The sequence below is a fragment of the Centroberyx gerrardi genome, chromosome 15 (genome assembly GCF_048128805.1).
Source record: "Centroberyx gerrardi isolate f3 chromosome 15, fCenGer3.hap1.cur.20231027, whole genome shotgun sequence".
In the NCBI taxonomy this organism is placed as follows: Eukaryota; Metazoa; Chordata; class Actinopteri; order Beryciformes; family Berycidae; genus Centroberyx; species Centroberyx gerrardi.
Window position 1 is genome coordinate 6,798,540 of NC_136011.1, and position 26,788 is coordinate 6,825,327.

A 26,788-nucleotide genomic window follows, 5' to 3' on the forward strand; every position below is an offset into this window, starting at 1 on the left:
TGTTCACCTCAACACACACACAGAGAGAGAGAGAGAGTGAGAGAGAGAGAGAGAGGGGGGGGGGGGGGGAGAGAGAGAGAGAGAGAGAGAGAGAGAGAGACATTACTCAAAGGGCAGAAGCAACTAATTCAGGAATTCTCATGTTATTCTTGTGGCCTAAAAATGGCTGAACAACATTTATGAACACAGAAATCTTTCTACCAAAGCCAGAGAACTAAGACTCTAATAAGTAACATCGTTAACATGTATAGCTTGGCACTGCTTCATTTATAATACATCTGATTTTGTCAATTCAGAAATTGAGATTTTTACACCCAAATAAGCTTAACTGTACTGTCAAAGTGACCTTGTGAGAGACAATCAGAATGATCTTTGCCAAACGAAGCAGAACTGTCTCCATTCTGAAATAGGATCAAAACTTTAGGATGGACTTGCACACCCCATCTTCTAATTTCAGGTGCGACTTAAGTAGGGTGTAAGTAGAGAGTTTGTAGTGCATAAGAATAGGCATAGGAATAGTTATAATTCATTGGTATCCCCCTTTAAAACATAAATAGGGCAGCATTTTAAACCTGAGGTCACATAGTTCTTACAGTAAGTAAAATTTTTAGAACATTTTTCACCCACCCACAAGTCGCAAAGGGTGTGTTTACCAGGAATGATTAAAATTCAGTGGAATATAACAACAAATATTGGAAAATGGAGGATTACAAGCTTATGGATGCATTGCATAGTCTGATAACCACATCCCCTAAATTAGAATTAGCAACCACAAATCCATTTAATTAAATTTGTTTGAGCTCCATTTAATTGAGAGGGTGAATCATGACTTCTCTCAACTGGAGTAAAGTGATGACAGGTCTGGTGGGTTTCATGTTGAAACAGTTTGACATGGCATGTCAAAATGAGAAGTTGAGTGCACCCTTACATGTAGTAGCAACTTTCAAAATGAACAACTGAACATCTCTACAAAAATACAATCTCTGGGTCTAAACACTTTTCCTTTGAAGCTGCATTTTTCTCATCAGACACTATATTCTTGACAACTTACCACAAAACACAACATACCTGCTTCAGCTGAGGTCTTTTGTTTAAGCTCCTTGGACTTGTCCATGATACCTCAAAGCAATGATTTCAGAGAACTGCTGTCTGGGATGACTCTTGATAACAGCAGCCCTCTGATTCCCAACACCACTGGTCTCCATGTAATCAGAAGAACTTGCATAGATACCAGACAAGAGACTAAACATCTCAGCACTAATTATGCATGAAAAATACAGTTGACAAAGCTTGAGTAAACATTCATAAAGTAATAAGGAAGCATAATCGTAACAGGGAGATTAAGTTGACTCAAAGTATACCCCACTACTGGTCATGGTCTCTTGTTGTTTCAGCCAGCGTTTGGTCCTCTAAGATGAGAAGCAGTTTGGTGTCATGAGTCTGATACTGAAGCATATCAATGCAACAACGGTAATCATGGTGAATGACGCAGAGAGTACACTCACTATAAACTCAATATACTGATAGTGTTGGCCGCTGGGTAGAGATAGCCTACCGCAGGCACAGCTTCCCCACCAGACCAGCACAATCCCAGCTTACTCTGGTGTTTTCACAGTGCTGCTCCATGTTATTCCTGCCAGTAACATTGTTACTTTAATAATACAAGACATCTATAGGGTGAATCTCTATGAGCTATCCTCTCCCAGGGATTACAGTGAATCAACATACCTTGGAGCTCCAGCCCTATTCTACCTCTGCATAACTCACTTCTGCTCAGCATAGTAAAACATAGCAGGAAAAATGAAAACATTTATTCACGTAAAATTCAAAAGAAAGTGGAAAATACATGTGAAGAATCAAGGGTCATCTTTAATGAAATGTTTTACTTTGCAATGATTAAACTCCTCGTACATCTAATATTTCTGAATATTGTGTATTACAAAACTGGACCACATATGCCACTAATGTTGGAACAATGCAAATCAATTTAGAGAGGCACTGAAGTAAATCATGTGATAATTAAGTTAGGGAGCCCATAAAGAATACAGTTCAAGGCTGATGGTGTAAGATCCACTTTGTGGTGAGCATCATCTCCCTTGGAGTCTGAGTGGAATACATCTGCAGAGGAAAAACAGAGAAAGGAGTAATTATATCTGAGGGTTATATATTGAATGGTTCTGTCTATATCCAGCTTGAACTAAGGATTTATTCTTTCATACTTGGATTCGTTATTAGAATGTTTCTGTTTGTCATTGTTTTGGTCTCTTTGCAAAGAGGCACAAGCCCCATACATACAGAAACACTAGAGATCCTTCATTGATAGTAGAGAGGAACAGATGTTTACTGTTAAGTAGTTTATTGTGCTGGATTTAGATCCTTTGGTAGTACTGTTCATCTAGGGTTCATGGCAATAGCGCAGACTGAATTCAGAGAGAGAGAGAGAGAGAGAGAGAGAGAGAGAGAGAGAGAGTGAGAGTGTCTATGAGTGTGTGAGAGTGTGAGTGTCTCTATGAACTACCCTTTATGAAATACGGGCTTGAATGTACGTGACTATAAATGCAAATATGAATTGTGGGGCTCGACGAGATAGAAAGTAGGGTATACCATATGATCCTGTAACCTTCTGATTTCTCTCTGAACCCTGAACGTCTCCTTTCCTCAGGGCATGGATGGTCCGGCCAGAGGTCAGTCCGACCCTCAGGAGATCTGCAACACATGGTGTTACATACCGAGTGCGTTACTGTCGCTAATGATCCCCCCCTTGTAAGCCTTGATCATATAATCTTACAACCATGGTTACTAATACTGATGACAGACACATGGAATTGAACTGTTATGTATTTATGGGTGTGTGGGTGTGTATGTGTGTGTAAAACCCACTGTCTGTAATAGCTTCCATATTGTGTGTGTTCCTTTGAGGGCTGCTGTGCCACTGGTTGAGGACGATACTGCTGACCCCGGCCAGACTCAAAAGCACAGCGGTCTCCAGGGGTTTCTCCAGGGCAAGTTGTCCAGCACTGGAGAGAGAGAGAAAGAGGGGGGGAGAGAAAAAGAGGGAGAGAAACAGGAGGTAAGTGTGAGAGCAGAGAGACTGTTTCCACAAGCTACCGACATAGCAACCAAATATACAGACAAGGCAAGACAAATCACTTCAACAAAGCATCAACTGTCAGGATACATAAAAGTTGAATCTAAGTTGTGATTCAACAGAGCTGTTCTGTTACCTCTTCTGCATGTCAAGGTTTGACTGGCGGAGAATGCTGGCACTGTTCTGAACCAGGTCGAAGAGTAGCGCCAAGCGGCACTCTGGAGAGAACAAACATCATTGCCGTTATCTGACAGTGGAGTGCATAAGCCTCTTCTGGTGCAAACTCTCTGCTACAGGAATAGGCAGATAATGTTCAATGTTGATCGGTGAAAGTGTAAAACAGTACCTGGTGACACACTATAATCAGTCATGTAGTGATTAAAGGAACAATCCACCTTACTCTTCCACATATAAATGCAAATACTCAGTATGCAGTGCTAGATATCAATTTCAGTACATTCCAGGAGGTATTTTGTGATCAAGTGTTGCAATTAACTTTTGCTTTTTGCTGTTCAATTAGAAATTTCCTACATTTCTCTGGATAACTTTTGACAACTTGACGCTTTCAGTCAAAGGTGGGCGTATGGGCATTTAAATAGCTTGAAAGTGTGACCATTCAGCTATGGGTTATACATGTGATTGGAGGCTGCAACAGCGATAGCGGCCACGGCCCTTCAATATGCAATATGTCTTGTAGCTGCATTGCATTCTGGTCTATTGAGGCTACTGTCAGTGGAGATATCGGTCTCTCTGCCTCTTCTACGATGGATTTCTCCCTGTATGATTGTTGAACGCTGGTGCAAAATGGTGAGTTTAGATACCAAAACCTGACGTTAACCATTGATGTTTGACATAGCTGACCAAATTTCTGCTATCAACAGCTCAATATGACATCACGTCATCTATGTTTGGCCAGTTATACATTGGAATAAGAAAAATACACCGCTACACAACAAAAATGCAACGGAAATGCAAGGTACATTACCAACAGCTGTTGGGTTTAAGTGTTTTAGGCTGGATTTTTCCTTTAAGAAACTGATTATTTTCAGAATAATATTAATTTAGGTCTTATTTTCCTGAAAACACAACAAAGGATTTTCATGCTGACATCAGTCTGATCCAACTTGCTATTATCTACAGTATACTATGAATTTATGAACCTTCACATCAGCTTGAAAATGTGGGTATATTATCTCTTCACATAAAATGTTGGGTAAACTGAATCCAGGTTGTTTTACCGCTCACTACATGTCTGACTCCAATGGACAGTGAAAAATGATCACACTTTGTTTACAGCAGAAGAGGTAAAGAGTGGTGTGGAATGCTGAATGAAACAAGACAAACAGTGACCCACAGCTACCAGATATTAGGACATGTGGTGCAGGTGGTGCAGCATGTATATGCCTTTTTTTCCCCAGGAACACAAATCTACCATCGCCTTCTATAATCATACCCCTGCTGGCCAATTAAATAGGAAAGCTTTGGTGTGTCGTGAAGTAACAGCTGGAATTCAGACCATGGTGTCAGTCGCACTATAGTTAGCAGCGCTAACGCAAGGCTAGCGGGTGGCGCATATGTCTGGCCTGGGGCGATGTGTAAGGCCAGCTTGACTCTCTGTCAATCACATCAGATAAAGCCCATCCATCCTCAGACTACCGTTGTATCCTGGGGAGGAGGGGGAGGGAGGAAAAAGGAATCAAGGCGCACTTGGTTTGTGCAATGTGTTTGAAGGTGCGGAGAGCTTAAAGGTGGTTTGGGGCAGGTTATCATTTATTTAGGGAACACTGAGGGAGGGAAAAGACCTCCTCTAATAAATGAGACAGGGGAGATAGGTTGGAGTCTCCTTGTCCCCCTACTGTACTGTAACCACAGCGGTGCTGGAATTTAGACAAGAGAGAAACCTTTGAAACCAAATTTCAGAAAAAAAACAAAAAAACATTGTTCTTTAATGATTTTAAGAAAGCTACTCTGTAAATATTTCCAGAATAAATGTGAATCTGCTGATCCCAGATACCGCCAATTATTCAAAAATACTAATTCTAAAGAAGATGAAGAAGAAAACTTGGCAGAATGGATTAAGAATTGAATCTGTGTGTGAAATGCATACAACTTTCACCGCAGTTACAGGTATCACTGGATACCGTCTTCACCAACTTCTACTCCGACTGAATTGAATCCAGTGCTAAAATTCAGGTTTATAAAGCTCTTATTCTCATTCGATTTTCTCAGTTACAGTATTTCTACAAGCGCTCCATTTAGCTGTGAAAATGTTATAGCAGGGACCCCATAATAAAATCCCATTGATTTCACACTGCTGAAGAGGACACTTCTATATATACACACACCCGGGGAATGAAAGATTGATGCGTTTGAAGAGATTAAGCCTACCATCCATTTACTGCTTACGTAAGCCACACACAACCCTGCTCCTAATTTCAATCATTCATTATCTTTCTTTTACCTCTTAAAAAAGCTTTAGAAGACTCAATAAATCATAGGATTGCGTAAAATCCCAGGTACATCACTTAGGACATCAGAGTTGTACAAGAATTTTAAGGAAAAAAATCTGCTCTTCCATCATTTTCATAAAAACAAACAAAAAAAATCTGCCTCTCCGTCATTTTCATCGCTTCATGTTTTTCATGAGAGAGTAAAGTTTATCTTGATAAATTTTCATCTTTTTGAAACGGCCTATATGCAGTGATAGTGGCAGTAGCATCAACAGTATGTCTATGACACCACGACTGATATCCTGCAAGTATGAGAGGTCAAAGGTTATGTTATGGTAATACTACAGCGATGGCATATTTATAATGTCAGCTTATTGCAACAAATAGCTGAGACATGTCAGGTCATGTTATTTATATAACTTGTGGTATGGCTCTTAATGGCTGTGGTTAAGGACATTTCTGTGTATTTGTATTCTGAGAAATGGACCTCCCATACCAACAGTGATGCACATGCTGACCTGGAACCTGCAGGAATGGCTTCATCTGCAGTTATCACTATTATTACTATTGGGCAGCATGATGGTGAAGTGATTAGGAGACTTAACTTCAGCCAGAAGGCCCAAGTTCAATCCCACATGAGAACAAGCAACCGCCCTGCTGAAGTGTCCTTGAACAAGACATTGCCTACCAGCTCCAGGCTGCTGTTCTGTAGCTGAACTTGACCTCTGACCTCACTGTGGAGCTGGGCCAGTGAAAACACAAATTTCTCCTTTGGCGATCAATACAGTATCACAAAAAAAAAATAAAATATATGAAATGAGATTCAGATTTCAGGTCAAATTGTCTGTTTGCTCAAATTATGGGCTTTCCTGTGGAGAGAACAGGCAGAAGACTATTGCTGCCAACAGCACTGAGTACAACTATTAGGGCAGATAGTGTTTTGATTGCCTATGTAACAAGCTTTATAACTGAAATCTCTGTTTGATTTTACATTCTAATTTTGTTGCAATGTTGCTGTAATTTTCTCTTCTATCTCGACACTAGCTATGCAATGCAGGTCAGCGAAGAAAACATTACCGCTGTTGTCATTTTGTGAAGTTTCTTTGAAATAAATCTGTCAAGAAACTTTTAAAATATTGTTTGCAGTAATTCACATGGTTTAATGAGACTTGTGGGTGAGGATCACGGCTTTGCCTGTGTGATAAACGGGTTGGGAAGGCACATTGTCTCTAAAATAGGTCGGCGGGTGCAGATTCAAAATAAGCTGAGTTGGGCTCCGCTACCTGTTTTGAAGAGAAAGCCTGATACCACAAAAGAAAATTGCCTTCAGGTTTCACCCAGTATCTCAGGAGTGAAATGTGAGAATGGAGAATTGTTAGTGTATCAAGTACATTACCAGACAGGCTGAGGGCTGCGAGCTTGGCGGGCGGAACGTTTGCCATGAAGCGCTCCATCCCCAGGTAAATGAAGGCACTGCATTTGCACAGCAGCTGCTCCACCTCGGACAGACTTGACAGACATGGATGAGGGTTAGCGGAGTACAAGTGATGTGATGTGATGTGTTGCAACGTAACAAATAGATGTTGAAGGTGCTCAATGCAAAAACCCAAGAAAGACAAAGTGAGAGGCGTGGCAAAAACTGGAACATTATGTTCAATGTGACTGTTGAATAAGGACACAGCTCATTAATTTTGTTTGGTTTTTTTGGAGAGTGATGCCTATTATATATGTTGTCTTTCATGTCTGTTTGCACTAAACAGTCAGCCTCTACATTCATATGGCATGAATTATCTCATTTCAAGTTATCACAGCATTTTAACCTTGTGGAGTCTCAACTAATTGAACTGAAGCTTGTCCTAAATGTTGCCAAAACTAAATTAATGTTGTTTTCAAATGGCAGGAAGACCACAGATCCTCCTCCCAACATTTTATCCTTGCAGGGCAGCCAGATCAAATTAGTGTCACACTATAAGTATTTGGGCATTTTAATTGACGATCGTTTATCCTTTAGACTCCACATTGAAAGCCTTGTCAAAAAGCTTAAGCTTAAGCTGGGTTTCTTCTTTCGAAACAGGTTGTGCTTTTCTTTCGCTGCCAGGAAAAAATTGGTCGCAGCCACCTTCCTCCCTGTACTCGATTATGGTGATCTATTGTATATGCATGCCCCTGTCCACTGTCTTCACTCACTGGACACTGTGTATCATGGTGCTCTGAGGTTTGTTACGGGCTGTAAAGCCCTCACTCACCACTGCACCCTATATGCCAGGGTTGAGTGGCCCTCTCTGGCTGCACGAAGACTTACCCATTGGTACACATTTATCTATAAATCCATCCTCGGATTACTTCCATCGTACCTCTGTGGTTATATTTCTAGAACCTACAGTAATTATTGTTTACGATCAAATGACTATTACCAGCTAACCGTCCCCAAAGTCCGCACTGATCTTGGCAAACAGGCTTTTATGTATTCCGCACTTACAGCCTGGAACTTACTTCAGAGCAACCTAAAACTGCTGGAACATATTCCACTTGGAACTTTCAAAAATCAAATGAGAGACTTAGAAGCAGATTCCTTTCGTACTTGCACATGTTTTTTATGAACGTTGTAATTGTTTTTATTTATTTTATTGCATGTTTGTGTCTTAATGTTTGTATGTTTTAATGTTGTTGCAACTTTTATCTCTTTTTATGCTGCTATCTTGGCCAGGCTTCCCTTGAAAAAGAGGTCTTTCCATCTCAACGGGACCGACCTGGTTAAATAAAGGTTAAATAAATAAAAAATAAATTCTCGTAATTTATTGGACTGCTACATAGTACAATGTGACTTGTCATGTCCACAGACATGGTATAAAACTGGTCATGTATGGATTAGGTGACACATTTTAGCATTGTCATCATGACTGACTTAGACTACTTAATGGATTATTGTGTGTAGTTATGGAACCCTTCATCCCTGACCTCTAACCTGGGTGTTTGTTTGCTGCCCATTAAGCCCTCCCACAGAGGAGTGAAATGCTGGCTGTGGGTCTCCAGAGTCTTCTTCATCCTCTCTGCCAGACTGCTCCCTTCTGTGTCACACACACACACACACACACACACACACACACACACACACACACAAGATGCACACTTCATGAAACCTTCCACTTGCTATAGATATAGATATGACACTCACTGGGAATTGTAATTGGATTCATATAAGGCCAGCAAAGTAGAGCTTCTATAAAGGAGCGGGGTGGAAAAGTACATGAAGTGTGCTGTAAAAGGTTAAGAGCAGAGAAGAGGGAACGGTGTGACCGGTTGCAGCGATGCTCGGCCGCGTTACAGCGAGGAGAACATTAATCACTGTAGAATTCTGTTTCCTCAAAAGGACTCCCTGATCTCCGCTGGTCTAACACCCAGGACACACCACCCATACAGACACTAAAACAAAGCTAGGGCTGTAAACTGATAATCAGCGACAACAAGCGTTTTTACTGGCCACGGTACAGTACATGTTCCCTCTTATTAAAGCGGAGATAAGATGGATAAACTAGCGGTGACAACATTGGTATTATTTATCAGAAAGCTTATTAGTGTCATATTTTGCTCCAGACTGGGAGATTCTCTTTATAGCTCGTATGGTTGGATGTTGCGGTCAGGATTGACATGCCTGCAGGACAGCAGCTGGCGCAGATCACAGAGAAGATGAACACACACGCGCACACACACACACACACACACACACACACTCACACACACACACTCAGACACACACACACACACACATGCACACACACACACACACACACAGAGTGCCTGATGATCTAAAGGCCAGATCTGGAACACCGCGGTTTAAATAAAATGTTAAACTACGAGTGTAGCTTGGCTTCACTAACAAATAATTCCATGGATTACATTCACTTACCAAAGTTGCCTTCGTTGTATGGGTCAACAATATCTTAGAAGGTGTGTTAAGAATATACTCTATAAAAAAGAACATATGCCAAGAGCATAAATGAAATAGGCAGTGTAATGCACAGAAGTTTAAGTATTTATGGCACATACATCATCAATAAGAATGCAATATGTATGTAAATTATCTGTAGTAAAGTAGCCACAGACTTCTAAGATTTTTAAAAAACTATTTTTACATGAAGACCCACAAAAAAAAGATACATTTGAAGTTGCGTGTGTCTACTGGGAAGGCGTTTGGAGGCAAGACACGATTCACAGGTGCCTGGGTAAACAATAAGTTGAAGTTATTAAAGCTTAGGCCAAGCACAGCAACAAATGTATACTGTATATATCCATACAAATGCAAATAATGTCTCCAGTACTTTTACATCTACAAATACCAGCTGCAAGGGAGAATGTGAGAGAGGTTGTGAAGCCAGGGGAGAAAGAGGAAAAGGAGGAAATGAGAGCGAGAGGGGAAGGGGTTGGTGGGAAAAACAGAAGAAGCAGTGCATGACAGAGGATAAATGCTCAGAAGCCAGAAATAGGATCTTTACAAAAACACATTATGTAATTGATTGAAAAGCCATACTTAAAAGAGAGGCGGGAGGAACTTAAATAATTGCCAGTGCTGACAGCAGGTAAAAGTAATATTACTGCCTGTATCTGGCAGGCCCAGATTAATTTACCAAACTCACCACTTTGATGGCTTTGCTTTGATCTCCCTTCCCCTTGGCTCCCTTGCCACCTTTGGTCTCCTTTTTGTTGTCACTTTCAACTGCCACAAACAGGAAGCAAAACTGATACACACACTTGTCTGAGGGGAAAATTACGCAGCATTTTGACTGGGGAAAAAAACAAAAAACAAACAAACATGAACTTCACTGCCACGATATTTGCATAGTCAATGACATTTAGCGGTGACTGGAGAACTGTTATAAAAGTTTCCCCCTGGCTGCATCGTCTATTGCCCTCTCTATACTGTCAATGATTGTTTAAACTTGAGGAGTTGATCAATTACTAAACACGTTACCAGATTTCATGCCAGCTCCAAATTACTCAATTCAGTTTGGAAAGGTTCCATCTATTTTGAGGAAAACATGAACCTGAACCCTAAGAGATTTCAAATGACTTCATATGGACTTGGACACAACCACAACTAAAGTTTCCAGTGTGCTGCTAGATAGAAATACACCATCTGATTTTGTTTAAAGGCTCGTGATGTACGTATATTCTAAAACTATTGCATGCATTGCTCTCACAACCAAATTTATTCTCTGGTCTGGAGAACAAAAAAAGGAGAACAAAACTTAAACCTAACCTAAGTTTAAAAACAAGAAATACAGTTCAAGTTTAATTAAAATGTGCCCAAAAGTTAATATCAGTTAACACTTTAACAACTCATTATGACAAAATACATTTTTATCCAAAGGGCAGCCATTCCCGGGAGCCAAAGCAATGCTGCACTTCCCATAGATCTAAGCGCTCATCGCTGTGGTGTTTCTGCACTTCACTTCCCAGAGATCACTTGGAAATCAAACTTGTGTGTCCAGTATCTTGGATTCCTTGGATTTTCTGTTGGTGAGTTTCTATAGGTACAGGTATTTTCCCAGGAAAAAACTTTCACTAACTGGGTATAATTTGAATAACTATTGTGTTATATCAATCAGCAACTTAAAGTAGCAAAAGAGACATTTATTTGAAAATGTCACAAATGAAGCTGTGGTAAAATCTGAGGCGGTAACAACAGACACTCATACAAAAGTAATTTCCCACCTTAAGGTAGTCTTTTTATAGTGAGCACTAATTTATCCTGTGCATGTTTCATGCAAAGCACCGCATGGAATAACAAATTGCTCTTTCAAAAGTGGCTTCAGGCACTACATCTTCTTGACACAATGGTAAACTGTATATGTCAAAATTATGGTAATACTGGTCCGAAAAATTTCAGATTTTTCCAGTGTCATCCTCATCCTTGTGTTCAATCCAGGCATTGATAGTTGTGTGATAAGATGCATGTTTCTGTGCCTCTGTGTCAGTGGCATAGTGTCAAGTGACACACACAGACAGCCACACACACACACACACTAATTTAACTGTAACCTTTGAATATCCACCGAAGTTATGCAAATGATTCAACCTTTAAAAAGGTAAAACTGTCTGCAACATCAAATTCAACGATCTCTCCTTTCCTTTCTTTTTCTTTCTGTTCCAAAATCTCAACTTGCACCAAGGAATGCAAAGGGGACAAAGGGACAGAGCATCATTTTTTCTTAGGACTTTTAAAGCATAACCAATAATGACCTGATAATATAAATAAATAAAAAATAAAATAACGTAAAATTTGAAGAGGGCCTCACAAGTAGAACTTGGGGTTTTGTACTTGACTTGGGTTTTGATTTGTCATGTGAGTGACCATACCAGACACCAATAATTGAATTTGGGCAAATAGGGCGACTCTACACCATCTCAATTAGTGGGGATGGGACGCCATCTCTGTTGCAGCCCATTTTGTGATTTAGGCTGATAAGACGAGTGCATTTTTACATAAAAATCTTGCCTAGTGCAGCTTTAACAAGTTTGGTCATCTTCATCTTCAACATCTTCCTCTTCAAGCTGAAACAGTTCACTCAGCACTTCCCTAGGCCACCATCTACCTGTAATACCCCCTGGATAATCAAACCAGCCCCTGCTCTAATGTGTCCTCGCAGGCGCAGAGAAATGGACACAGTTAATGGCCATTCCATTTTAGCGAAGCAAGCCACAGTGTTCACGGATGTCCGCATGAACTTCTGCATGCCAGCAGGATGTGAAATGACCTTTCTCTCCTGAACAAATTCCATTTCTATGGATGGCTGCCTGCAGTGTACAAATCCTGCCATTAAGATGCTATAGCTAGTGCGAGCCATTATTTACTAAGAATATTATGAGAAATTATGTGAGGCAAACATCCAGTCACACAAGTAGGCACTGGTCTAATTATTAAGAGCATTTTATTGATAGACATATGTTCCTCAAAAACCTTTTCCTTCTTATCTCTGACTCAGTGGTTTCCTAGAAATGGGGGATTTTAGAGGTAAGGCGCATACAAAACACACTATAGGCCACCATCTACCTGTAATACTACCTGTAATATCTACCTATAATACCCCCTGGATAATCAAACCTGTCTGAATTTTCTTCAATTAAACAAAAATAAAACTGAAGTAATTGTTTTTGGAGCAAAGGAAGAACGATTAAAAGTCAGTGCTCAGCTTCACTCGGTAATGTTAAAAACCACAAACCAAGCCAGAAATCTTGGACATTGACTGGACTCAGACCTGAATTTCAACAGCCACATTAAGACAATTACTAAGTCAGCCTACTATCACCTTAAGAATATATCAAGGATTAAAAGACTTATGTCTCAGCAGGATTTGGAAAAACTTGTCCATGCATTTATCTTCAGTAGACTCGACTACTGTAACGGTGTCTTTACAGGTCTCCCTAAAAAATCGATCAGACAGCTGCAGCTGATTCAGAACGCTGCTGCTCGAATCCTGACTAAGACCAAGAAAGTGGATCACATCACTCCAGTTCTGAGGTCTTTACACTGGCTTCCTGTCTGTCAAAGAATTGATTTCAAAATACTACTGTTGGTTTATAAAGCACTGAATGGTTTAGGGCCAAAATACATTTCTGATCTTCTGCTACGTTATGAACCATCCAGACCTCTCAGGTCGTCTGGGACAGGTCTGCTTTCTGCCCCCAGAGTCAAAATTAAACATGGAGAAGCAGCGTTCAGTTTTTATGCACCACATATCTGGAACAAACTCCCAGAAAACTGCAGGTCTGCTGCAACTCTCAGTTCTTTTAAATCAAGGCTGAAGACTTTTCTGTTTGCCGCTGCCTTTTATTAAATCAAATAATTATTCATTTCTTACACTGCACTGTAACTTTTATTCTTGTATTTTATACCTGTCTTATTCTATTTTAGCCTAATAATTGCTGTGTGAATTCTGAGAAGATTGACAGATAAATAGGGATCCTTTAAGTACCGACGGGTCGCTAGGGCAGAGTGTAACAGCTAGTGGGATCGCCTAAATAGTACTATAATGGTAAATGTTTGCCCCTCGTTGTAATACCGTATGGTTGGGGTCAACTAAGGTTTCTTTGCAACACAGGTGTCAAAAGGATCCTAATTGGAGACAAAAGGATCCTAATTGGAGACCTTTAGGGGGGTAAAAATATCTTTCTGTTTTACTTGATTTGATTCTTTTAATGCAATGCATTTTGCTTGTTCTTTTATATGAATTTTATCTTTTTCACTTTGTTTCGATGCTTTTAATGTTTTATGTAAAGCACTTTGAATTGCCTTGTTGTTGAAATGTGCTATATAAATAAACTTGCCTTGCCTATAATAAATAATGGATGCTTTTTAAGTTCCCTGATTCCTGATTTAACCAGGCAACTTGACTTATTTTCCGCAAAGGCCTGGTTATAAGGGGAGGAAGGGTTACATGTGCTCACACACCTGTACCACCCAGCACTACCATCCTCTAGCACAACTGGCCACTCGAGGGTACTTCAGTAGTGGATGAAGAAGGGGAGAGAGCGTTCGTACATTTTCCCACCCGGGCCTGAGATTTGAACCGCAAGCCCACTTCTTTAATCTTCAGTTCTACATGTGCAGTGGATCAAATGGTGAAATCACTCTGTGCTGCATTACTGCAAAGCTACATTGCAGCCATCAGGTGCCAGGCTTTGCCATTGGGCATCAGCTGTTGAGCTCATGCTCCCTTTGAAGTCGACTGACCCCAATACACTGGCCAGACTGAGCTGCAGCATCCAGACTGTATCCTGCATCAAGATATGTCAAGATGCCATTCCTAATGACTGATGCTAGTGTTAATGATGCAGTTAATACATTTTTTGGAAGTTTCTGGTAATCCACTATAAAAATCATGTAGCCTTTGACCTATATTGATGTCAATCCATAGAAAGGGCTATAGTTTAAATAGCATCTTGTCCCACCAGCTGATGTGGAGGGAGTAGGGGTGACAAGGGATCTGTCTTTGTCCATGTGTTAGTCACATGCAATATCTCCCAAACTAGAGGCTTAATTTTGATGAAACTTGACTGAATGATGTTTATTGCCACTGTGATTTGGCATTTACAGGATTACCCCGAAACCAACAAACTGTGATCGTGCATATTGTGATGAAGCATTCTGTATCTCTTGCTTTATCTGTGCTACCATCATGAAAACTTGAACATGTACCTCATCATTGGAAGCAAGTTTCTCATAAAGGCACACAAGCTCCTCCCGTTAAATTACACAGATATAAAGAGTTTACTGATGGTTCTGACATTTGGTAGCTTTGGGCATGTTGGAACATCGTTGCAGGCCTATCCAAAAAAGAGCCAAATAATCTGTTTCTGCAGTAATAAGTAAAGTTGGTGGAATGTGTCACAGAGATGATGCTTTTTGGTTCCTTAAATGCCCCTCAGCCACACTGAACCTCTGTAATATTTATGTTGTTATGTAAATTAGAATTTAAATTTATGGATTCAAATAAACTATTTAAAGGTACGATGTAGGGCTGGGTATCGGTACTCGATACCTTTAAGGTATCGACCAAAATAACCCAGTACCAAGTAGTATCGAAACTTCTCCAGTCAAACGATACCTGCATTCGATACTTTTTGTACACAGATCTAGAAAAAAATGACTATTTGTATGGTTTTGCTCGCAGCCAATCACTGCAAGCGTTCTTCAATTTAATGCGACGTGTGATTGGCCCACTACCACAGCAGCTACAACCCATACAGTCTGTGGTGGTGAAGTCGAGCGCGGTGTATGTGACGGAGTTGGCAGTTCAGCGTGCCGAGATGCCACCAAAACGTAAAAAAAAAGGTATCGAATGAAGTACTCTGTTGGTATCGGTATCACTTTAAGGGTACTGGCATTGGTACTGGTATCGTAATTTTTTAAACAATACCCAGCCCTAGTACGATGCGTAACATTTTAACATCAATAAATCATTACCACATTAACGAGACATAAGGATAATTACCATAAACAAACAAGACCATCGGCAAGAAGATTGGCAGCCTCTAGTGACCTCTACACTGCATTTTACATTGTGTGTTACCAGGTTGGATTTGGCAGAGAATCTGCAGGATTGCTTCACAGCACAAACAGAGATTGCTTTATGGCACAAAGCTATTCTTCCAGCACAAACAGAGCTAAAGCTTTCAGATTTTCCTGTAACGGCAGATAGTGGAATGAGTGAAAGCACACTGGAAAAATCACTTCCAACATATTTATCCTCTTCATTAAAAAAAGAGCAAAAGAGAAAACAAACGCACGCAGAGCAACGCTAGGGAGGTGGGACAAGTAACAACATCCTCTTTGTGAAAGGAAGCAATGGGGTTTATGGGAAATGTGGTCTCAATTATGAGGAACACAAGCATTAGCACTGGCATGAGATAGAGGCTACCTATCATCTTGATCATGATCTCTTTTGTTTTTAACGGTAATTATACATGGGTATCACAATTAACTAGACAATGATATACTGCTGTTTAAAAATGCTACCCAGAGCCCTTTTTAAAATGTGTGTATATGTGTGTCTTTGGTACCTTTCTCTGGCTCCTCTCTGTGCAGGCGACTGTGGAGGAGTTGGAGGGAGAAGTCTCGGGACACTGAACTCAGGCCTTCCTCCTGCAGGACGGACAAGGCCTCCAGCGGCAGCTCCAGCAGCCTCCTGTCTGCCAGCAACACCACATACTCCCCTGGCTCCATAGGAGAGCTGACTGTATATATTCACACACACACACACACACACACACACATTAAATTAAATTGCATATTTCATGTCGGTAACCTTTCTTTTCCCTTGAGTTCATCAGACATTTGCTGTACAATGACCTCTATTCTAAGGAACTATTGCTCCACTTCTGTAATTTAAGGTCCACAATTCGTAACTGGTACAATGTGATTGCTCCAGCAACATTAATTTTTAACTACTTACATATGTTTGATATAGTTTAGTGGCATTACAGTAAAACTGCAGTGCATTGTAAAAACATGAAGTTATCATTTTGTGCCTGTAAACCAACTTAACAGTTAAAATCATATGTACAGCAACAGCATTGACCGGAGGGGATAGAGCTGCAGCCTGCCTGAGTGGGCAGCTGCTGATTGGCTGTCAATGAGCAGGTAGGAACACAATAGATGCTGAACAACCAGTGTCTTGATCCATATGGTACACTGTATAGATAACCGCAAGGCCTCAGGGGGGACACCGACTATCAGCTAGATGGAGCGAGAACGCACCCGATAGACCTTTATCTGAGCCTCCTTTCTCTTCCTTTTCTCGGGGTTTGGTCGTCTCGGAGACTGATATTGATGGAGCCTGGTGCCTGAGAGAGGGAGATAAGGACAGGGGAGGATCGGTAGGGCTACAGTGGGGATCTGACAAAACCACAGGGAAGTGTAAGGAAGCGCAAGGAATGGGGACTATGGGAGAACATGCAGCAGTTGCTTGGTGTAAGCATGTAAGCCGCGTTTTTGCTTAAAAACAAGCACATACAGAGAAGAAAGAACCTGACCGAACCAAGACTAATAGACAGACAGACCATTCTCACACATACACACACACACACTCTTGAATGTAACTGCGCAAACAGCATACACATGGGGACACGCACAAACATGCTACAACTGTAGATACAGTAGATCAAATAATACACTCAATCGCCATGCAAAAACTCTTTTGATAAGTAATAGTAGAACTCTAAAGCTCAAAAATCTTCACTTCAAAGTATCAAAGTTTACTGGGTCCTCCCTATGGCTAAGAGAATTAAATGAAATTCTCCAAGCCTTTGTAGTCGACAAAATGGGAAATCTGATGACCTATATAACTCACCTGAAGCAAGAGAAGTCAAACTGTGTGAGAATTGGATGCAGATAGTCTTCCATATCTTGCACAATTTCTCTGAAGTGAGATGCTATTTTTTCTTCTGCAATGCTTTTCTGTGCAGGGGAAACAGGAAAGTAAGCGTAGGGAGTTGCAATAGAAGTAAGACAGTTGCTGCTGTCAGGCCACTGATTACTTTCACACACACACACACACACACACACACACACAGCCCTGGCAGCTGAACAATGTTTGGTTGGATGCTGAAGTCAGGCTTCTCACATCTCCCCGGTGTGTGTGAGGAGACGTGAGCTGATGATAATTGCAGCGGAGTGAGCTTATTTATGAGGTGTGCAGTGGGTAATGTTAATGGAGAGAAAGAGAGGAGCAGAAGGTCTGAAGGAGACCTACGAGGGGAAAAACTTGTCGCTCCTCGGGGGCGTTGAGCCTGCCCTCGCTGCCATGCCAACAGGCTTCCTTGAGGAGGGCATGTCTAGTCTCCTGGCCAAAGGTCTGAGTCCGCTCCCGAAGTGCCAGCAGAGCCCTCGGGCTGACTGAAACCTTGGCCACCCTGCAGCACGTCAGCGTACCTGCAACAATAGAGTTCACACACACAAACAGACATGCATACTCACAGACAAATACAGGCCTTGTAATTGGTCCCCCTGAGCACCACCAACCCCTCTCCTGCTCCCCGTCCAAGATCTCTCTCTCTCTCTCGCCCTACGTCTCTCTCTCTCTGTCTCATCTTGTTTTCTCCTCCCTAGCTTTTGAGTTTTATGAATTTGTCCTCATTCTCCGGCAATGAGTCCAGCTGCTAGCCAATTCTTTTTTTTCTACTTTCCTTGCTTTTCTTGTGACACTGGTCCCAAGAAAGGTCATTTGAGCGGGTAATATGCTAATGCGCTGGGGGGATTTGTTTGACTTATGAAAGCTGATGTTCCCATGTCAGGCCAGTAGCAAAGAGGTCAAAGGGAAAGTCCAGGTGGTTTGCTATGCACTTCATCTCTTTTGCTCTCTCCTTGTCTTCATTAAATCTGAACTTTTCATCTGCCTTACAGATAAATGTTGCATGGGAATACTAATTTCATCTGGTTCCATTTGAATGCTGACAACAATGCTGCATGTGGCACTGTGTGTCAAATGAGGGCCATATTTTCCTGGAGCTATGGAACCAATTAGATGCAGTATAAGTATAACTCACATACACACCTTAAAAAATGCCCTGCTTTGAAATGGCCTGCATCTGTCATAAAGGTAGGAAGACTGACTGCAGCTAAAATTAAGAACATTCATGTAAAAAAATGCACAGCAAGCCTCACCTGTAATTTGCACAGCCTTCCCTTTCTGATTTTCTGTAGGTTTGGCCTTCTCATAGAAGGCGCCATACAGTTCTGACCTGAAAACAAAAAAAAAAAAAAGAAAAAAAAAGCAGAACACACTTTTTCACTAAAGTTAATTTGAGATACTTAATTCCAAATAGCATAGCTGCATTCCTCTTGCATACACAACTGCAGATAGTTTGAACCATTAGCCCTCTAGTGGCCTGTCTGCCACATTGCAGTCTCCTTCTGCTCCAGATATGGCTGTAGTCTAAACCTACTGTGACCAGTGACCTGCTGTCATATACTCATACACCAAACAGACAGCCAGAGGAAGATGGGGCCAGAGTTTACAGCATGGCATAGGGGGAGAGCAAACAGACAGAGACAAACAGACAGTACCCATCCTCAGTATGCTGAAGCAGCAGGATCTTCAGGTTGGGCGGCAGCTCTCCAAGGATGTTTAGGTGGTTGGGATTGATGGTCAGGTGGCTGTAGGCCTGCAGAACAGAAGGCCAATGCAACGTCACAAGTTTGACTGTATAATGTATAGTCAAAGTATCCCTTCATCACAAATATGTCTCAAAAGACTTTACAGAGAACAAGCCTACCTGGACCTAACTAATCAACAATCAACCACAAAACAACATTATGCAATACGCAACAAAACAAAACAAGGAAACAAAACAAAGCACAAGCCACAAAATAAGACAGAGCCTTTGAAAGTGTTTTATTTATTTTTTTTGTGTGTGGGTTTTCTTAAGCTTCTGTACAGAACAAAAAAGGGAAAAATGCCCCCTTTGCCAAACAGCCCTTCAAACAGAAGCCTGAATAAAGAGATTCTAGGTTACATAACAGAGAGGGCGAGATGTTAGTCTTAATGCTCTGATTTCAGAAACATGAAAAAAAGCGCCTGTCATCTAAGAACTTAACAAGAGATGCACCACCTCAGATATATGGAAAAGGGGCTATTTCTATGCATTTCAATTTGAACAAGATCAAAAATTACAAATATATCTTTAAAGCTATGATAGCGTTATGACATTTCAGTTATTCAATTTTCATTTAGATGATATGCTAATCATTTATTACCATCTGATGCTGATAGTATTTATTATTTCTAATTGCTGATGAAGGTCACAAGACCCAAATGCCATTCTTTATTATAACCCAATTACGACCCAATAACAATAGGCACTTGAGCTGCCTAATGTCCCGTCATAATCACCATGATATATTAAACATAACCAGCTATGCTAATAGCGTCATTGATTACGCTAATTAATGCATTCATTAATTGATATTCAACATACTTGTCTTCATATAACACATGGGTGATATTAATATGAAGATCTTAAAGTTATAACAGTTTTAAGAAAATCAGTTTTCCCTCATTAATATGCAAATTTATGCAGCAAGGTCAGATCATCTACTGCTTCGGGGGAACCTGTGGTGTAAGTGTGAAATTTCTACACTGAACAAAAATATAAACGCAACACTTTTGTTTTTGCTCCCATTTTTCATGAGTTGAAATAAAAGATCTAAGACTTTCTATGCACACAAAAGGCTTATTTCTCTCAAATTTTGTTCACAAATTTGTTTAAATCCAGGTTAGTGAGCACTTCTCCTTTGCCAAGATAATCCATCCACCTTGATATGCCACACCCAGGTGTGGCATATCAAGATGCTGATTAAACAGCATGATTATTGCACAGGTGTGCCTTGGGCTGGTCACAATAAAAGGCCACTCTAAAATGTGCAGTTTTATCACAACACAATGCCACAGATGTCACAAGTTTTGAGGGAGCGTGCAATTGGCATGCTGACTGCAGGAATGTCCACCAGAGCTGCTGCCCGTGAATTGAATGTTCATTTCACTACCATAAGCCGTCTCCAGTGTTGTTTCTGAGAATTTGGCAGTACATCCAACAGGCCTCACAACCGCAGACCACGTGTAACCACGCCAGCCCAGGACCTCCACATCCGGCTTCTTCACCTGCGAGATCGTCTGAGACCAGCCACCCGGACAGCTGATGCAACAGTTGGTTTGCAAAATCAAAGAATTTCTGCACAAACTGTCAGAAACCGTCTCAGGGAAGCTCATCTGTGTGCTCGTTGTCCTCACCAGGGTCTTGACCTGACTGCAGTTCGTCGTCGTAACCGACTTGAGTGGGCAAATGTTCACCTTCAATGGCGTCTGGCACTTTGGAGAAGTGTTCTCTTCACAGATGAATCCCGGTTTTCACTGTACCAGGCAGATGGCAGACAGCGTGTATGGCGTCGTGTGGGCGAGCGGTTTGCTGATGTCAACGTTGTGAACAGAGTGCCCCATGGTGGCGGTGGGGTTATGGTATGGGCAGGCATAAGCTACGGACAACGAACACAGGTGCATTTTATTGATGGCAATTTGAATGCACAGAGATACCGTGACGAGATCCTGAGGCCCATTGTCGTTCCATTCATCCACCGCCATCACCTCATGTTGCAGCATGATAATGCACAGCCCCGTGTTGCGAGGATCTGTACACAATTCCTGGAAGCTGAAAACATTCCAGTTCTTGCACGGCCTGCATACTCACCAGACATGTCACCCATTGAGCATGTTTGGGATGCTCTGGATCGGCGTGTACGACAGCGTGTTCCGATTCCTGCCAATATCCAGCAACTTCGCACAGCCATTGAAGAGGAGTGGACCGACATTCCACAGGCCACAATCAACAACCTGATCAACTCTATGCGAAGGAGATGTGTCGCACTGCATGAGGCAAATGGTGGTCACACCAGATACTGACTGGTTTTCAAAAAATGCATATCTGTAGCCCTAGTCATGTGAGATCCATAGTTCAGGGCCTAATAAATGTCTCTTTTCAAGATAAAACTGCACATTTTAGAGTGGCCTTTTATTGTGACCAGCCCAAGGCACACCTGTGCAATAATCATGCTGTTTAATCAGCATCGTGATATGCCACACCTGTCAGGTGGATGGATTATCTTGGCAAAGGAGAAGTGCTCACTAACACGGATTTAAACAAATTTGTAAACAAAATTTGAGAGAAATAAGCCTTTTGTGTGCATAGAAAAAGTCTTAGATCTTTTATTTCAACTCGTGAAAAATGGGAGCAAAAACGAAAGTGTTGCGTTTATATTTTTGTTCAGTATATAATGTATTGGTCTTGAGTTGTTGTTTTCACAAGAATGTGTCTTCACTCAGTCAGACATAAAACTACGGCAAGTTGGAGCATCTTCTAAGCAAAAGTGTGTTTGCGCCTCTTCTAGTCTATGTGATTTTGGAATCCTTCATTCAGAGCAAGGGACAATTACATATCACCATCAAGGGAATTTACTGAACTGGGTATGACAGCATCCATAAATCATGAGTGGGGGAGTTTGGTGGGCCTGTACCTTGGAGAGGCTGTTGAGGGAGTCCTCCGCTCCCTTCAGCATGCTGCTGGGCCTCTCCTCCTGCGAGAGGAGCAGCTTCCTGCGGAGGCCGAGCAGAGCCGAGAGCTGGGACACACTGGTGTCAGCGCAGGCACAACTCAGGACCTCAGCCATCATAGCAGCGCTGCAGCAGCTCTGCAAATGAAAGGGAAGATGAAGGATTTGTTTTAGGAAATGGTAATGCCAGGAATTAGCTGATGATAACTTGAAGAATAAGCTAAGATGATGTGCAGTTACAGATGCACCAGGCTGTGCTGTGCACACAGACACACAGGGCTGCATGCCAACAGGGCGATGGCTGCCTAGAGCAGGGGTTCTCACACACACTCACATTAATTTAGTCCCAGGGACCTATATGAGAAGATTTTTGTTTATTAAGTACTGAATTGCAGAACTGTCTACACTATACATGGGGAGATAATAGTGGTGAGAGTGAAACCTATGATTAGAATAGTCATTCTTATACATTCTCTATCAGATAATTCCTAGAAAACTGTTAAACTATTCCTCATTTTTCTGTAGAGTCTGTAGAAATCCCTCAAGGACCCCTCCACTATGAGAACCACTGGCCTCGAGGTTAGACAAGCAGACTTGTGACTGGAAGGTTGCCAAGTCAAATTCTCTGAAATCTGATAGATTGAATCTAGAGTGAATACAGAGTGAAAAAAGAAGCAAGGTTTTCATTTAGCTCAATAAAGGTAAAAAAAAAAAAAATGCACTGCACACTGTAATAATAATAGCATGCATGCACATTAAATTCTGACACACCTAACCTGAAACGTACCTGAAACAGGGCTAGATATTGACCGGCAGCCACAGGGTCAAACTGGCCGTGGCACTCCAGCATGTTGAGGCAGGCATCGGCCAGGATGGAGGAAGGCAGCTTGTGTTGGAGACACAGGGTGATGGCCTGGGCCAACGTCTCACTGGCTTGGGCCAACAGCTGCTGGGCTCCACGCCTCCTCCGCTGCACAATAAAGAGATGTCACAGACACATACACACACACACACACACACGCACGCAGACAGGCACATATCCACACACATAAATGCAGGCGGTTATCAAAGTGAATCCCAGGAAATCATCCATAACTGACGCATGTTGCTGCTCTTTTATTCTGAACCAAGTTTTATGTGGACAGTTGATCTCTCAGTGTTATCTTTCAATATGAAAACTATGCAGAATGCCTAGGGAATCACTTCTGGGGTATCTGATGTGAGGTGAGCCTGAGTATAAAGACGTTAGATTAGAGGCGAGTCAGGAGTGATGGGGTCACTTGTCAGGAGGTATATACCTGCAGCTCAGCACTTTTGGCAGAGCGCGTCCTGGGCTCTGTTCTGCTTGATTCTCTGCCAGTCTCTCTCCCTAAATCCTCCTTCTCCACAGGAACGGCTTTAGGGTCAGTCCAGGCCTCCTCCTGCACAGGGTTCAGTTCAAGACCACAGAATAATGACCATGATTAGTTTACAATCCCCTCATGATCACAGACCATGAACACCTGAGCTCCTCTGTTTTAAATGAAGTAAGCCGACATCATCTCCCTAATCACTATAAGCTTCTAACCCTATGTTGGAACTGTTTCAAGGTTATTTGCCCATTGGTGTGTGTCTGCGTGTGCGCGTCTGAGAGTGTGTGTGTACATCAGGGTTCCCATGATGGCCCTCATGTAAAATTCCATGACTTTTCTATGACTTTCCATGACAGTGCTTCCATGGCCTAAAAATTTGATTCCTTCCTGGTTTGTTAATGTTGTTTTTCAGCTCAGAAAACTTCTAAAGGGGTAAACAGTCTGGTTTCCATAAAAGTCGGGCTTGCTGTGGAGAAAAACAGCTGAAAACCACCATCTAATGCAATGAATGTGTGAAACAAGATACATTTTGATATATTCCTGTGTGAGCCACTCATATAATTCCCTGATTCTACAGAGAATTCATCAAATTCCATGAACTTTCTGTTTGGAATACACCTCTGAAAATGTCATCATATTCCAGACATTCCTTTACCATTGGGAACCCTGGTACATGTGTTACACATGTGTGCATGAGTATTATTTACGAGTGTATTTATTAGCGTTTATGTTACATGCCTGGTTGTGTCTGTCCCAGAGTGTGGAGGGATAAAGGGGGTCCTTCTGCACCGCCAGCAGCCTCAGGCACTTTCCCATAAGGCCCAAGCAGCGAGCTCTGGTCTCCACGTTGTCCAGGGAGCGAAGGCTCACCGCAGCCAGTTGGCCCAGGGCCGCCTGCCCCAAGGTCCTGCCCACACACACCCATTCCTGGACGGGGACACAAGGGAGGAAGGTCAAATGAGGTGAGAGCTCATAGACAAACAGACACAGAGGGATTCAGAGAAGCAGGAGGTAGAAGGAGGCTACAGTCAACAGGGTATTTGAGGAGAAAGGGTGGGGTGGGGGGGATAGCCCAGTCACTGCAATTTCTGGCTTTCCAAACTCATCTGCCTCACCCTCCCCCATTGGAATTTCAAGTCAACTCCAAAAAAGCAAATGGCAAAACAGTATTATTATTACAGTATTTTGCTTGGTGCTATATTACCTCTTCACTAGACGTTTCTGCTGGATCTCTGCCCTAACAAGCTAGTTTACTCATCTGTGTTGTGTAATGCGACTTTGTTTGTGTCAATTACAGGCGAGCATCATGGGAGGGGTGAGAGGAGTGGGGCTGTGCCAGAGACTTGTGCAGGAGGAGATAAGTTCTATTGATGTTGTTGCAGTTCCTACTAGTCGACAATAAAGGCTGATAAAGGTCACAGATTACTCAATGCTCCTTTAAGTAATAGTTTGAATTGAAAAGTACAGTAGGTAATCAATATCACTTAAGAGGCAGTAGTTTTTGCTATGTGATGTAATTCTCTTCAACCTCTTTAATCAGGATCTACTAAAACAATCACACAAAGACAGAGGAGGAACCCAACAAACTTCTCTGTATTCGAAAGAGCATTGATTGATGTCCAGCTCTTGGCTGAAAAGAATCTCATTTCGCAAGCAAATCCCACCCACAGTATTGGCAGATTTCTTTTCTTTTTCAAAGGCAAAAGCCATTGTATTGGATCAGTAGCAGCATTATTGGACAGGAAGGAGGCAGGGTGGCTGTGGAGATAACATGAAGTGAGTACTCTAGATACAAGTTTCATCACAGCCAGTATTGATCCCTCTGCTGTTGCCATTTAAGAGATTTGAAGAGTCATTTTGGAGAGTGAGAGAGACAGGCAGAGAGAGAGAGAGAGAGAGAGAGAGAGAGAGAGAGAGAGAGAGAGAGAGAGAGAGGTGAGAGAGAGAATGAAGCAACACTGAGAGAGATGAGAAATTGGAATGAGAGATAGAGAGATGAAAAGAGATGGAAAAAGAGAGATAGAAAGAATATGCTTGAGTCCTTCCATTATCAGCGACATATGATTATACTGCTCAACAAGACTGACATGAGGTCTGCTGGAATACTATACTTTGCATGTTCACATCCCTGCAAGCCCATCTCAGCCTCATCATCTACACCATTAATATTAATTGAGCAATTTCCAATTCAAAGCGCTGAGTGACGCAATCGGCAGTATCCTATGTAGCTTTCCAAACATGTGTTGACTGGCAATGATCCCATTAAGAATGAAGGAAATTGTTATGTACTGTAACTATCAGGTGACTAGACTGACTAGACTAGGCTGCTAGCTGCTAGTTGTCATGTTTCTGGAAGTCAAATATGTGTTGCCATGATTCCAGAATGGCATGTAGCAACTGATGTAATGTAATGAATTTCAGATCATTTAAAGCTGCACTTGGCAACTTTGTACTTTGGTGGCCCCAAGTGGCAGTGGGAAACAACTTAAGTTTAGAAAGTTTGAAGGACTTCATTACCCAGAAATCATGACCCATGACATCGATGAACTGTACCATTCTCTGACCTAAATTTCTTCTTCTTAATGGCTGGTAGGGGTGAAAAAAATCTTTTCTCAGTAGGTTCAACCATCGTTGGTGAGTCCAGCTTTATCTGGAGTTTCAGGACATTGCGTAAGATGCTGTTTAGAAGTAAATTTGTATTTCGTTCTTTTGATTCATTGCTTCCTGTGCACTGAAAAGATTTCTCGCTGGTGACCATAACTGAAACCTGAAATTAATTTAGGCAAATAGGCCGAATCTACTCCATCTCAATTAGAGGGGATAGGCCGCTTTTCTCTGTTGCAGCGCCTCTTTTTCATTTAGACTGATAACGGGTGTATTTTTACACAAATATCTTGCCTAGTGCAGCTTTAATAATTGGTCAAAATGTTACAAAATGTCTATCCAAATGGGTTGAATGTAATAAAAGCTGTTAATATAATAAATTGATGGATAATGTAACAACATCTTCACACCGATATTCAAATAATTTTAACACTAGAAAGGCCAATGGATTTTGTGGGCGAAAATCCACCTTCCTGTACACTGGCTTGTACAGGAAGTGGGTCTTGGAAAAGTCACGGAGGAACATTTTGAAAGGCAAGATATTTCAATTATATATTCAAAACAGCTGTCAATTAACTGCAACTTGGCCTTTCTAGCGTTAAAAAGAAAATGTTACACCCTTATAATTAAGTAATTTCCAGTTAATACGATATCAGTCTGAAGAGGTTTTAACATTATCCGTCAATTCATTACA

General features: G+C 41.6%; 1 protein-coding gene across 1 annotated transcript in view; it reads right to left on the reverse strand.

Annotated features, from left to right (window-relative positions):
• Window positions 1–1,907: 1,907 nt before the first annotated feature.
• The window catches only part of cfap46 (cilia and flagella associated protein 46), a 62,249-nt gene continuing 37,368 nt past the window's right edge, over window positions 1,908–26,788 (reverse strand). The window contains exons 41-59 of the mRNA XM_078288909.1: window positions 24,229–24,417; window positions 23,437–23,559; window positions 22,926–23,108; window positions 22,103–22,276; window positions 19,103–19,200; window positions 18,701–18,777; window positions 17,802–17,968; window positions 17,388–17,494; window positions 16,796–16,881; window positions 16,099–16,272; window positions 10,173–10,252; window positions 9,697–9,757; window positions 9,446–9,478; window positions 8,504–8,606; window positions 6,935–7,047; window positions 3,225–3,306; window positions 2,881–3,017; window positions 2,605–2,706; window positions 1,908–2,118 (exon numbers count right to left, since the gene is read on the reverse strand). Coding sequence (XP_078145035.1) covers window positions 2,009–2,118; window positions 2,605–2,706; window positions 2,881–3,017; window positions 3,225–3,306; window positions 6,935–7,047; window positions 8,504–8,606; window positions 9,446–9,478; window positions 9,697–9,757; window positions 10,173–10,252; window positions 16,099–16,272; window positions 16,796–16,881; window positions 17,388–17,494; window positions 17,802–17,968; window positions 18,701–18,777; window positions 19,103–19,200; window positions 22,103–22,276; window positions 22,926–23,108; window positions 23,437–23,559; window positions 24,229–24,417 — 2,199 coding nt within the window. The 3' untranslated portion in view covers window positions 1,908–2,008. The remainder of the gene's footprint in view (window positions 2,119–2,604; window positions 2,707–2,880; window positions 3,018–3,224; window positions 3,307–6,934; window positions 7,048–8,503; window positions 8,607–9,445; window positions 9,479–9,696; window positions 9,758–10,172; window positions 10,253–16,098; window positions 16,273–16,795; window positions 16,882–17,387; window positions 17,495–17,801; window positions 17,969–18,700; window positions 18,778–19,102; window positions 19,201–22,102; window positions 22,277–22,925; window positions 23,109–23,436; window positions 23,560–24,228; window positions 24,418–26,788) is intronic.